The following is a 13,943-nucleotide window of genomic DNA, read 5'->3' as shown; positions in this document are numbered from 1 at the left end:
GCAAATAAACACGTTCTTGAGCGACTTCGAGGACAACAAAAATATTCTAATGCAATGATGCAATGTGAATGCACAATACTGAATTTACTAGAAATCCGACACAAAGTAAAAATAAAAAAAAAATAAAAAAAGAAAATCACTAATGTGTTCAGATTAGATTAAGACTAGAGCTTTGATTAGCAATTTAAAGAGTAAAAACATACGCATTTAAAGCTCATATGTATTGCCATACATTGCAAGATTCCAAAATTCCAAATGGAGAGGAATTATTGCATTTAAGACTAGTCCTGATAAAAACTAGAGACAGAACGAATCTGGAACAAAGCCGATGCGAGTATGGGGGAATGGGACCAATGTGGAGAGGGATACCCACAGGATGTACGTCATACTAATCTCATGTTCAGCCACCTTAATTTTAAGGAAAACATTTTTTTCACCATATGTTCATGATACTGAATGGATTTCAACCCAGGAATTTTGGTTTAGATTATCATCATGAAAGGGAATTTCACTGTCTCTTGCACTATTAAAATTATTAAATGTGGTAAAAATCATATCACTAGCATATTAAGAAATTAACAAGAATTAAAAAATGTGCAGAATATTTAAGCCTTGTGTTATAATAGGGAAAAATGTTAACTTGAATTGTCATTATGAGTATTTCTGATTTCCATGTATTATGTACAAGAAAATTGCTTTTACTTTCTTTTAAAAGATGATCGAAATGCAAATGAATTGCACAGTTGTTAATGATTCGATATAAAAAAGTGTGTAAAAGGTCAATTTTTGTGACTAAATGCACAATAAAAAAAAAAAAAAAAAAAGACTCCCAGCAAAGGATTGATCTGTGGTTTGGCACCTTTTCATAGGCTCCAATGAAGAACGGTTCTCGTCCGAACTATTCAACTTGTATGCTCAGTCCTGTACCCTGGTGAGGGGACTTTGATGAGGGGGAGGGGATCTTGCCTCGGGGGTCCAGAATGAGTCCAAAGAGTTTGCCCACAGCAAGACGATGCACTGCAATCAGGCTCGAGGTCCCAGGTTATTGGTTTGCAGCCCAGGAAGGTTGCAGCACATTGTGGGAAAGCTTGAATTAAAGGGCATTTTAGGACTGATTATGCCCACCAGTCCAAGAGAGTAAGTAGTCCTCTTCGGAGCTTCCCAGTCGATTTGAAAACTGGGTCAGGACAGCAGCAGTACTTCAGCAGGCTTCTCCAGTTGCTTTAAGGTGCTGCAGATGTCTATGGTCATCTTCTTCTGCTCTTCTGTTCCAGTGGTCGACTTGTCTTTAGCCTCAGGATCGTCGCTTTTTATCCAGGAACCCAGCCAATCAACACTCATGCTACATACAAACTTGGGAGATGCAGGGGGGGGAGGCTGTCCTTAATGACAGTCAGCCTCCCAGTTGGAACTGGTTCCAAGCAAGCATCCCAGGAGAAAAGAACAGCAGAGTTTTGGACTCCTTCTCTGCTTCCTGTCCTTAGACACTGGAGCCTCGGCAGGCTTCACAAAGGATTACTGGCCAAGACAAAAGTCAAACTAGGACCTCCCGCCACCCAGGATGTCAGAAAGAGGACCAAGAAAGGACAAACACAAGAAAATTGCACAAAGGTTGGTAGAACATGTCCACTGCCACCAGCCATACGTGTATGCTCGTCACTAACAGAAGTGTTACAGGAGCAGTGAGAAAGGCGATACAAGGTAAACCCTCGGCACTCCATAGGGTGGTGTGTGCTCATCTCACAAAAGGAAAAGATGAGGATACAGGTATCCTAACCCTGAAAACAGTGTTTCTTAGGGAAAATATAAAAAGGAAAGCCCAACTGGCTCCCAGCAACACTGCACAAAAGGGTGCTGTGCGCTGAAAACGTAAATAGATGCATTCAATGTATGGAGGAAAGCCAGACTCCATGAAGTAGAATTCAGAATGAACAAGGGTTCACAGAGTTGGAGCAAACAGAATGAATGGGGGGGGGGGGGCTCCCCTTAGTCTCACATGTAGAGGGGATTTGGCATAAAAATTAAATATCTCCCCAACACTTCCTATTTAAGGTACAAAGTAGATGCTTCGTATTGCAGATTACATTTATTCAATGTAATGTTTGTACATTTTCTCTTCCTCCCCTAGTGAGGTTTGAGGAGGGAAAAGTTATTCCATGAATGTTATAGGGTAATCTAGCAGAAATGGGTTTTAGATCTACTGGACACATTGGAAATGATATGGCACTGTCCCCTCTTCAGCAATTCAGTATTAACTTGGACTGAACCCGACAGAGGGCTGTGGAGATCGCATGAATTTTACTTTAACCTCACTAATCCACTTTCCGACACAAGGTTCGAGGCGTTAGGAAAATTGGTTCATTCAAGAATTTTGGTTCGAGAGTTTAATTCCTTCTCCGAGCACCCTGAAGTAATACTAACAAATTCAGGATTGACCTGTATAGAAATGAGGGATAACCCAGGAAGAGTTAAATATATGCTATATTGTCAGGATTGGTGCTCTACAGTGGATCATTTTCATGGGTACAAATCACTAAAGCATTTAAAGACATGAGCACAAATGCTTGGGTGAGATGGACTCTTATTTAAAGTGGTCTCCATGTTGGTGCCCAGGTTCAAAAGGGATCTCATGTGTTTTAGATGGAACTTACACCCTGCTATAGAAATTCTAGCGGGACTTTCAGGTAAAGAGTATTTTAATAGCACTTGCAGATTTTGGAACGATCCTCAGGAAATGGAAACCATGAAGCGTTTCATCATGTATTGTCCAAAACTGACTTCTGGTCCATATGTTTATGATCTTGGATCAGTTGACAGTGAACATGTATGGCTAGTGTGTTTGAGTGCTCACTCCACCTCAAGAATAATTGTGGTTACTCGATTTATTAATGATGCGGTTACTCATGCTCTTAAATAGGAAATATTTCTGGAAAACTGACTAACTAATCTTTTAAAGAAAAAATTTTTATGCGATTTTATGAATATTGTGAAATGATTTTTTATTTCCTTTGTGTGTATTTTGATGTGTCTAATATGTATTTATTGCTATGCCTTGCTGTTTGTCGATGAAATTTCAATTCTGGGTTGTGTATTTTATTGGTGACATTTTATTGTTAAAGTCAAAAAGTTTAACCAAAATACAATAAAAAGAAACTCCAATATACAATAATAAAAAGAAAATCCTATTTGTTAGACATTTTAGTATGGTACAACAGTACTATGGTTTGAATTGCTTGAGCACCAGCTCACATCCCTGATAAAGAGCACAGCCTACAAAAGCGGCAAAGGAGATATACATTTGGGGCTGTGCCAGTTATCTTTATGAGCGGGATTACTGATGGTTTAATAGTAGTGCGGGGTTGAGAAAACGCTTTAGCCACTGCTCATCTGTTTAGAACATTTTATTACACTGTGGCTCATTAGCCACTGCAATTAAGCCATTAACTCTCAGAAAACTGCTTAGAAATAACACTGGCATGTCCATCAAGCACACAGTTTGATGTTACTGCACGAAAGAGCTAATTCAATGAGATCACAGGAGGGTACGTTGTGGGTGTGCAGGGGCAGGTAGTGGGTGGGAATGGCCATACAGATTAGCATGGCAATGGGCAGTTAAACGGTGGGTAAACAGCCACAAGATTGGTGTCCCTCCTCAATTCCCATCTCCATCCTATTTGTGCATCAAGGCAAGCGATCTGGCTGATAAGTGGTGCTAAACCATTAACAAAAACTAATAGTCTGAGAACAGAGGCCATGCAGCTCTGAGCTAAATTCAATGAACAAGCCACATGTGAAACAAGGATAACTTTTTTAATATTATGTGATCATTTACATGGCCTAATTTAGCAGCCCTCTTGCGCCAACAGAGGTTAGCGGCTTATTGCAGCCCAACAAACCTAAGATCAAAGTCCTCTGCATTATTCTTCTGATATCAACTAAAACATTTAAAAGCGGTTTTAAAAATCCACGTGTTTAGCTCGGGAACACACTGAATCAGCGTTAGTAAACAAACAAATCAGCAGCTTAGGGAAAGAGACAACTGTTTACAACAGGCCCTTAACCAGCAGTACTACACCTTCCATGGAGGAACCACGTCCCACCAGCCAACAAGAGCTTGGGATAACATTGAAATTGGAGGATCCTTTCAAGGTGGGACGACTATTTTGCATTTCATTTTAGGTAGTAAGAAATTGCTCTCCCATTCTTTTTTTAGGTGACTAAAAATATATTCCAGCGCTAAAATGAATGTCGTTTTCTAGTACATACTTCTCTGAACCTAGTAATTCATGCCTATCAAAATATGCATTCAAGTTACTCTTCAAATCAGGCAATACTAGAACTCCTTTCAGTGGCACTGTGTGCGGGTACCACTGATCTCATTAAATAGTGCAGAACCAGAGACCAGGTTCCTTGCACCAGTTTCCTAGCTTTTTTTGGGATCGTTTTAACCCTGTATTTTGTGCCCGTTTTTAGAACAAAGTGGATGTTAGTGTTTTACGTCGTCATTCTGGGTTGCGTCCTATTCTGGAACTCATGGGGGAGTTAGAGAGGACAGATGGAAGGGAGGAAAGAGGCAGCTGCTGAGTGAGCGTCATCGCTGGGGTCCCGAATAAAGGTCGAACAACAATCAACCTACTTGTCGTTATTGGGACCCTGACACAATATAATGGCACACTGTAGGGCTGTGACTGCCACATCACTTGCAGGTATTATCCAAACCTCACCTCCAGGGTCCCTACTTACGCAAATGGTATTAAACAAGCTGTGTCTGGATTGCTTGCGTACTACCACCAACTGCTCCAGAAATTCAAAGCTGGCTGACTGGATCTTGAAAAAAAAAACATTCAAGACTACAAGGATAACAGATCAGACAATACTTTGACTGGCCTGAAGGGTTGAGGGACTTCGATTTCAGCAAAAGACGACATGGTAATCCACTGCAAAATCTGCAAATAAACATGCATACACAATGGCATCTAACCGAAACTTACAAGATTTCACATGCAAAATCAAGATCATCTTGTGATGGAAAATTATTACCTCATAAGGGTTCAAGTTGAAGTAAGAAGAACCAGGTCGGATCAGCCTATCAATCTGCTGTTTGGGTGTTAATACAGAATCTCTCTTTTCTATTTGCTTGACCTGCAAAAAAAAATCAAACACTTTTCTCTGAACAATTGACAGCAATTAAAAAATAAAAACACAAATAAACATTATAAAGGCCCCCTTAAGCACATCTCAAGTTCATCACTCAACCACCACACACTAACTACTTAGAGTACCATGCATGGTCTGGACTACGGGGAAGTGAGCCGCAAGTGTGCCGCTGTTGGACTGTGTCCTGCTGCTCTCCTGGTGTCTTTGGTCTGTAAGGAGAAGCTGCGTATGGCGTGGAAACATTTTGCATCCAGCTGACTGCATCATTCGAAGTAATTAGCCATCTCTTTGGCTTTGGATTTGTATAATAGGACTTGTGTTACTGCCCCACTAAACTCTCTCGGTCTTCCCTTTGACTATAGCCCCACCCACCGGTTCTGCCCCACACTCCCCAACATCGGATATATTGCTTCTGCCCGCACACCGGAAGTGAGCCGCAAGTGTGCCTCTGTTTGGCTGCATAGCGGTGCAGGCCAGCTCTTTCCTTTTCTTTGTGATTCGTGCCCGAGCAACCTGATGATCACTTTGGAGAATGTTTGTTCTGTACCATCTACTGTCCAACTTTGGGGTCGGCTGTGCCAGGCCCAGTGAGTACATCAAAGAGCCATCTGACGTTAAGTGTTTGCTGATGCTTTATGTCATTATTGAAACTGCAGTTGGAGCTATATTGTCTCAATTTAGCACTGGCTCAAGTTGCTTCAAGTTTGTATTGTTCTGGGTGCTGTGGTGTTGTAAATATACTTGGAGTTTTGGGAGTATGCTGCCACCTGCAACTATTAAGTTGTAGGAGTATTATGGCCTTGTGCTGCATGGTTAAATGTGTCTGGGTTAACACTGGAGGACACTTCAATATCAGCTGTCATACTTTTAATTGTGCTGAATGCGGAATTATAGACTAGAGTGAGCTTTGGTAAGTTGCTTATTTTTATTATTATTTATTAACGCTTGAGCATTCAGCGGAAATGTTTTCAGGCCCGCTTCCTCGCACACAGTGTGAAATTACAAGGTCTGAGGGTGTATGAAGACATCATATCTGCTCCACTTGCTTTCACACCCGTGAAGGGTGCAATGCGCATGGCTTAAACCATGCCTCTTCCACCGTCCCCTGAAGAGATTAGCGATTTGGCTATGTTAGAACAAGCCGCAGGGGAGGGGTCACCGATTTGTATTAAATCGGTTGCAGAAAGTGCTTTAGTGGTGGAGGATATCAATATAAGTGAGACGTGTGGGCAGGGTGCTAATGCCTTTGCCCCAGACCAATCCTTTATGGATACTCCGCCAGCCTTTAATTCGGGAGAGGCCTCATTATTACTATCCCAGTATCCCATGGAACAAGAAGAGGCAAGTGAAGATACGATTTCATCTGCACAACCAAGTCAAGATGGGGAGCCAGGGGTGGAGGGGTATGGTTTGAAGAAGGGTTCCCTTCAAGAAGCAAAGCTTTTTATATCTATATTGTCAGAGTTAAAACTTCATACGATATGTTTGCAGGAAATAACCCTAGTGATTGGGAAACTCGCTATAGATGAGAGTTCTGTAGTAAAGAAACAAATAGATTTCGACCAAATACACACAGCCCAAGGACAGGAAACAGATCACTGAATAAAAACACCCCGCGGGAATAACTAGTCCTCAAATCAAACAGACACTAGGGGCAGTTCAAAACATCAGTAAAAAAGGGAAAGATACCCCCACTACTTTATTGCAACCACAAACAAAGAAGAGGAATAAGGAAAAAATAAATAAATGCCACCAATCAACCTCCAGTATTAAACATGGGGGCGAAAAAGAGATCTGAGATAATTGGTCGGGGAGCAGGAAGCTGAAGTTGTCTGTTTTGGGGGTCCGGGGGGGAGAATTGGACAGACCCTGATGTGGAATTGGTGAATGATATAGGGAGCAGTGAACTAGCAAACAAACAAAAAAACTATCTGAAGAAATTAAACAAAAGAAATAAGACAAAAAAAAATAATTAGGGAGTTAAAAGCTAATACTCCCACTAGAACAACGAAAACCAGTAATAATTCTAAGCAGACTCCAAAGCTGGATTCCAAGCAGCAAACTGATAAAGAGCTATACCAACTGTTTAGTAAGAACCCTACCAAGGTAGTGAAACAGTTGGGGAAGACTTCATTGTCAGAGGACCACAATATAGCTGGGTGGATTTACTGATAGGACCTACAACTTTTCAGGAGGTGTTTAATGAGCAGATGGGACTTAGCCATCCGTTGTACGTTAATCCTATATCAGGCCCCAAGTCATCGGTAAAGGAGGCGTCGATAAGGATGGACGTACCAAAACAAGATGCAGAAACAACTCAAACGGATAATTCAGTAACTGGAAAACCGACTAATAAAGATCCTTAATTGAAGGGATATATTAGATCAACTATTGCTGAACTGATTACTCAACATCTTGAATCTAATAAAACTCCTCCTGAAAAGTTTTTTCCCCGTGACTCAAGCGTTGCAGGAAGGGGGAGGGCCCATTTTAAATGCTATTGGGCCGATAGCAATTGATTTAATTCCCTCAGAAGTTATTGCCAGGGAACAGAAAAAATGAAAATGATATCTGCGCAGAAACCACCAGAGATAGTTATAAAGTTGAAGGATCAGGAACAGGAGGGAGAGGAAATTCAACAGTCCAGGGACCAAAGGTACATTCAGTGGCGGGACCCGGTGTTCACCGATAATCCAAGTATACTTTTATATTATCTATTATATCATGGAGGACCACCATCATTAAACAGAGCGTGTGCTAGCTCTGCTTAATGAGATCTCATCCCTAAGATTAATATTGTCAGCAGATTTAAAACCGATTGATTGCATACACCCAGAACGATATGATCACGTTCGTGTAGTGTTTCACACATGTTCGGTTTAGTACGCAGTATTGCGGGAAGCAGCAGAATTTAATAGGTTGGGTTGTGATATTCTCATTTTTGATGCAGGTATGCAATCAGAAAATCAGATGGAGAAAAAGCAACAATTTAGGAGGGTAAATCAGGAATGGAAGGTCTCTTCGAAGGATAAGCAACAGCCCCCAAACGTAGAGAATGAGCATAGTTGGAGATGGCTTGCACACTCTCCTTGAGATTCCATTGCCCAGCTGAAGACTTTGAAAAAAGACTTTAACCAGCCTAAAAATATATAAAAGATATTGTCCTAGTTTCATGGAATTCCAGAGGTATGGCTCACCTCTCCTCATCTAGTGATTTATGCACATATTTGAAAATATCCAATATATAGTGTGCATTCAGGAGTCCTGGATGAGAAACAAATTTAATCTTGATGGCTTCCAGTTAGCACAAAAGGGGGTAAGAGGACACCCCCTCAGGAGGTCTTGTATTAGCAATTATGATCAAGTTTGGGTGGAAAATTCTGGAAGTCATCTCAATAAGGGGTATGTTGGCTGTGGTAGTTGAATTAAAAGAAGAGCAATGTATATCCTACATGTTGATAGTGAACTTATATTGGAACTCGCTCTATGATTTTGCGCTGTTTATGGAGAAGATAAAACTATCTTCTGACAGGTATGAGTGAAATATTCAGGTCTTCATATAGTGGTGGCGGGTGATTTAAATTCAGAGATTCTATCAGGAAGGACTTGTAATCAAGAAAAGGAATCGGAGTGGAGTGTACCAACAATAATTAATGTAGATGACAGGCTTAAGATAACAGGAGCGCACGCTGGAACTAGGAAGAGCATCCAGGGCCACATATGGCTCAACCTATTTACGAACTGGGGTCTTCACCATGTGAACTCTACTCTAAATTAGGAGCCAATACCATTTACATGGTCAGTAGGGCATAGAGCATCTGCCATTGAGCATATCTTTATGTCATATTGCTTGTTTGAAGCATCCCATAAATTCAAAATATTAGAGACATCTTTAAGCGATCATCGCCTCTTAGAAGTCTCTTAAAATGTTTCAAGACATCAGCACCGATGATAGTCTATCCACAACATTGGAGGCAAATACATTAAAAAAACAGAATAAAATGGCATGTGGGCAACATAAAAATGTTAAATATGGTGTTCGTGGCCGACATTCACAGTAGTCAGATTTAAAAAAGAGCAGCCTCTTTCACACAATTTTACGACATATATTGACAACATAATCGCAAAATCAATTAAGTAGGTTCGCGGCAGCAGTTCTGAAAAATCGCAAGGATGCCTATAATCCTATAGTTAAACTTTACAAAAATGAATGCAGAAAGCAGATTCGTAAATTGCTGATTAGTAATGTTACATGGGAAGCGAAGGAAGGCTTAAAACAGAAGTTGAAAAATCAGATCAAGGGCCACAAAGCGCATATGTTTCAGTTAGATAATGAAGCGATGTTAATGGCCCTCAAAGACGGAACCGCAAGACAATTTTGGCATTCATTAAATAAAATTGAATGCTCTCAAGTCTCTGTGCAAACAAACAGCGTCTCCCAAGATTCCTGGCCGGGACACTTGGGGCCTTATATGCTGAGAGATCCCCCATCAATGCGATTAATAAATAAAAAAAAAATTAAAAAAAAACACAATAGGTATGTGGTTTTACAATATTTGAAATAACAGTTAACCCAAAACTCAAGCTCCTCAAGAGCTGCGGGCCCTAATAGACTAATGTGTCTTTAAGGCAAACCCAGAATTGTGGGCGAAGACATTCATGATGCTGTTCTCGGATGGTATGCGAACGAAGCAGATACCGGTATCATGGCGCTTATATACTGTCCCCATCTACAAAAAAGGTGGTAGGAGTTTAGCGACTAATTATCGACCGATTGCCCTAATGGATGCAGATTCAAAGATATTCTCAGGCTTGGTCCTGAAGAGGGTAGTGGAATGGGTGGTCACTAACTATTCTTTCTAGCAGACATTTTGGCTTTAGGAAGGCGATGGGGACACAGTGGGGGTTTAATTATTACACTACTTCAAGAAAAGGCATGGAGAAAAGAGGCTGTGCCTATATTCATAGCAGCAATGGATCTTTTGTTCGCTTTCGATCTAGTGGATCGAGTATTGTTATGGACCAAACTCCTTAACTGGGGCCTGGCCTGGGGGGGATCTTGGGCATACTTATTGAGCTCCACGAGGGATCATTAGTACAGGTACGGTTGAACAATGAGGCACTGCTCTCACAACAGATAAATATTGGAAATGGGCTAAGACAAGGGTACATATTTGCCTCCAACCTCTTCAACCTATATGTATCAGATGTGGGTGAAGTACTAGATTCAGCATCTATGATCACACAGAGAATTGAGGGATTGAACATTAATTGGTGCACTTATGCCGATGACATTTTATTAACAGACAGTGCACCAATAGGACTGCAGCGGAAAATTAGAGCTTTCACTGAATATTTAATTAAGAATGGCTTGGTCGTAAACGAGAAAAAAAATCTTGCACCTGAGTAACAGAAAAAGTTGCCAGCTTTTAAGTGGATCCTAAACAACCACAAACTTACTATAATGGAGGTCTATGGGATATCTACGATATTGCATATTTGACTCATTAAATAATAAACAATACTGGAACTGTGTAATGGAACAAAACTGATCTACGATACCCCAAATGAAGAAGGTATACCAAAAATGTTGTAAGTATTCACTGACCCCAGTGTTGCGCTTTAATAAACTGAAGATTATACCCAAGCTGTGTTATGGGCGTGAATTATCTATAAAAAAGGTGCAATCGGATCTGGGTAGACTAGAGGCAAAAATATGGCGAACACCGATGTATTGGCTTCCGAAACTTATCCCTCTGGAGGCGATCAGGTACGAACTAGGGCTACAATCTATAGTTACTATAGTAGAATGGAGAAGACTATACCTTTGTAGGAACCGAAAAACAAAATATACATGTCATGTTACTTTGCATTTATATAGCACCTTATGTATTATCTCACAGTGGTGGTAGGTTGAGGTTGAACGCCCTCAGGAACCATTAAGGGGGGGGGGGGGGGATGGAGAAAGAGAGAGAGAGAGAACCATTAAGGGGGGGGGGGGGGGGGAGAAAGAGAGAGAGAGAGAGAACGAGAGAGAGAACGAGAGAGAGAACGAGAGAGAGAGAGAGAGAGAGAGCGCGTTGGTGCACCGAATGTGTGCAGCTGGTACGACACTTGCATGATAGCTGCTTCTTAGCGGTAGGTATGGTGATTGGGAGGTCAGTAATATGTGTTCAATCTGGAGGGTTGACACCCAGACTGATTCTGGCTGTGTTAGGCCTGAGGAGACGCTTAAGCTAGCGGTGTGCGCTCAGATAGCTGTGCTTAATTAGAATGTTGAGGAGTAAGAGGCGGGTGTTCGTATGAGAACAGCTATACCGAATGTGTCATAGTGTTGCTGTGTTCTAGTTGAGTGGTGGTGTATAGGAGAGAGTAAGCGTGGTAGTGTGATATGGTGGTTTTCAGTAAGGCCGTTCTATCCACTCGAGTCCGTTCCATCCACTCTACTCTACCCGTTACGTCTACTCCATCAGACCGATCCACTTCATCTGTTCCCTTGTGAACTAGGCATCAAATTAAGATCTGGAACTTCAACCTCCCACTGGTTAACATCGCTACAGATAAATTGTATAATGGCCCTAACAAAAATAGATAGTTCATTTGATGATCTCTTGGCAAATCCAGTAAGAGCAAAAAATCATCTACAAAATCTAGACTGGCCCTGCACGATGGACGGCCTCAAAATTGCCACACTTTATAATCATCTGGTGTCGAATTGGCAGCGGATGGGGGTCACAGAATCATATTTAATTTGATTCCCTGATCCGTATTGGAGGATAGCCTATATGAGATTTCGATTCAATATCCTGATAACAGGTGAAATAATGGAGATTAGGAATCAGGCTGGGGCTGGGCTCATCCCCTGTCGATTCTGTAAGAGCGTCACAGAAAAGGAAACACTCAGAAATTTGGTCCTGGGCTGTAATTCACCTATATCAGAAAGAATGGGCTGCTTTGGTAGATTTGTGTCAAATACTGAGAGGGTATATCCAGACATAATTTGGTGGGAAATGCTTTATGGTAACTCAGTAGCATTGGTCCGATATCTATCAGAGGTTTGTGGATTAGTTAACACATGATTTAATACCCAAAGAATCATAATGAAACGGGATGTAGAAAAAACTACAATTGCCTTGCAGGGAAACGGTATATGCATGAAATTATAATACTAATGTAGAATGACATTTTATAAAATTGTGAATAACATGACATGAATTTGAATTGAGAATGTCCCAAAGTGATGCACGCTATGTAATGTGGGCCTGAGCTTATATATCTAGATGACTTGAGATAATTATATTATTAATTGAAGAGTAGAAAGGCTCAGGAACACTTTTGCTCTGGGTCTTTTTCATCCTATGTGGGACCCCTGCAAATTATTATTTTTTTTAACAAAGGAAACTCTTCATATGGATAATTGGAATTCGGCGGAACAGAAAGTATGATGTTTTAAGATAGAGAATACAATTGGTGACTTGGATGAAATTGATGACCTAAAACTTGAATTACGTGCTGCAGTTAATAGTGTGATGCCCAGCAGAAAGACTCCCAGGACCCTCCTTGGTTTTTGCATATTTAAGTAACGTTGGAGGAATCCAGACGTAGACCTCTTGCTCACTATTCTTAGAGAGGCACAGCGCCACCCTACTGATGAGGTCCAACCAGACCGAAACACGCATCTTGGGTTGCTGTTGGTACCCTTGTTCAGAGGAGAATTGCTTAGCATTTCGGTGCTGGACTGCCCTAGGGCAGGACAAAGACTGATCTGCTTTAGATATTTCTCCTCTATGAAAGATAGTGAGCTAAATACTCTGGGTAAGTCTCTTGTAACCGGGACTAATGTCCGGCAGAGGGACTCCCAGGACCCTGCTTGTTTTCTGGACTAGATATTGCCATCACAGTAAAGCCTTTGTTCTAAACCAACCGTCATAACTTTGCTGACATTTCCTCCCATGATTACCTTTAACTAATCACATTTTAGAACTGGAATCCCTACAACCACAATCCTATTACCTATCCCTCTTCCCATATCCCTTCTATATTTGGCCGTCTACTGGCTAATCCCCCATCCTACCTCCAACTCTCTTCTTTACTAGCAACAGAAGAAGGTCTGGAGACCCCAGTGAGGTCACAGTACGCACCCTCTCGGGCAAGATTCAGTCACTGTAAAACCACTATTACAGTGATGGGAGCAGTATAAATATTAGATAACACAAGGGTTCTTGGGAAATGTTGGAACATTAAACTAAAAATCTTTGAACGACAGGTTTTATTTCATAACGGCTATGTTTGAAATGTTGGGAGGAAGTAGACCAGATTTAATTCCTTGAGCACGAGATGAAAGGACCATGAAAAATGAAATGTACCTGTTGTAGTACCTAATGCAGCTTGCTTAGCAAAGAAATACAAGCAGCATTTCAGAGGTCAAAAAGTTAAGTTGCAATCACTAAGCAAGAAAAAAAGTCACTTGCCCCTGAATTGTCGATATGCACACAGCACAATACTTCACTCACCAAGGTGATATTTATCAACAATGCTCATGACAGTGCTCCATTTAACAATTGTTGAGCACATGTCTGGGAAATTCTAAAAAGCATGTATCCAGACAGCTATGACCTGGGGACAGAGATGACTCATAAAAATGAAAGGAGAAGACGACCCGGCAGAATATATAAAGAGCTCAGGATTTATGGACTTAAGACACACGAAGGTCCTGGGACGAATGTATACCATAGTTCTATCACATACTAGTAAAAGGATTGCCAACAGAAGTACAGGCATCCTTA

General features: G+C 41.1%; 1 protein-coding gene across 1 annotated transcript in view; it reads right to left on the bottom strand.

Moving 5' to 3' along the window:
• Nucleotides 1-13,943, bottom strand: part of DNAJC8 (DnaJ heat shock protein family (Hsp40) member C8) — a 285,178-nt gene that overhangs the window by 252,065 nt on the left and 19,170 nt on the right. Inside the window, exon 2 of the mRNA XM_069623065.1 lies at nucleotides 5,041-5,142. Coding sequence (XP_069479166.1) covers nucleotides 5,041-5,142 — 102 coding nt within the window. The remainder of the gene's footprint in view (nucleotides 1-5,040; nucleotides 5,143-13,943) is intronic.

This window comes from Ambystoma mexicanum, chromosome 11 (genome assembly GCF_040938575.1).
Source record: "Ambystoma mexicanum isolate Mex_15411 chromosome 11, UKY_AmexF1_1, whole genome shotgun sequence".
Classification (NCBI taxonomy): Eukaryota; Metazoa; Chordata; class Amphibia; order Caudata; family Ambystomatidae; genus Ambystoma; species Ambystoma mexicanum.
This window is presented reverse-complemented; position numbering and strand designations above follow the sequence as displayed.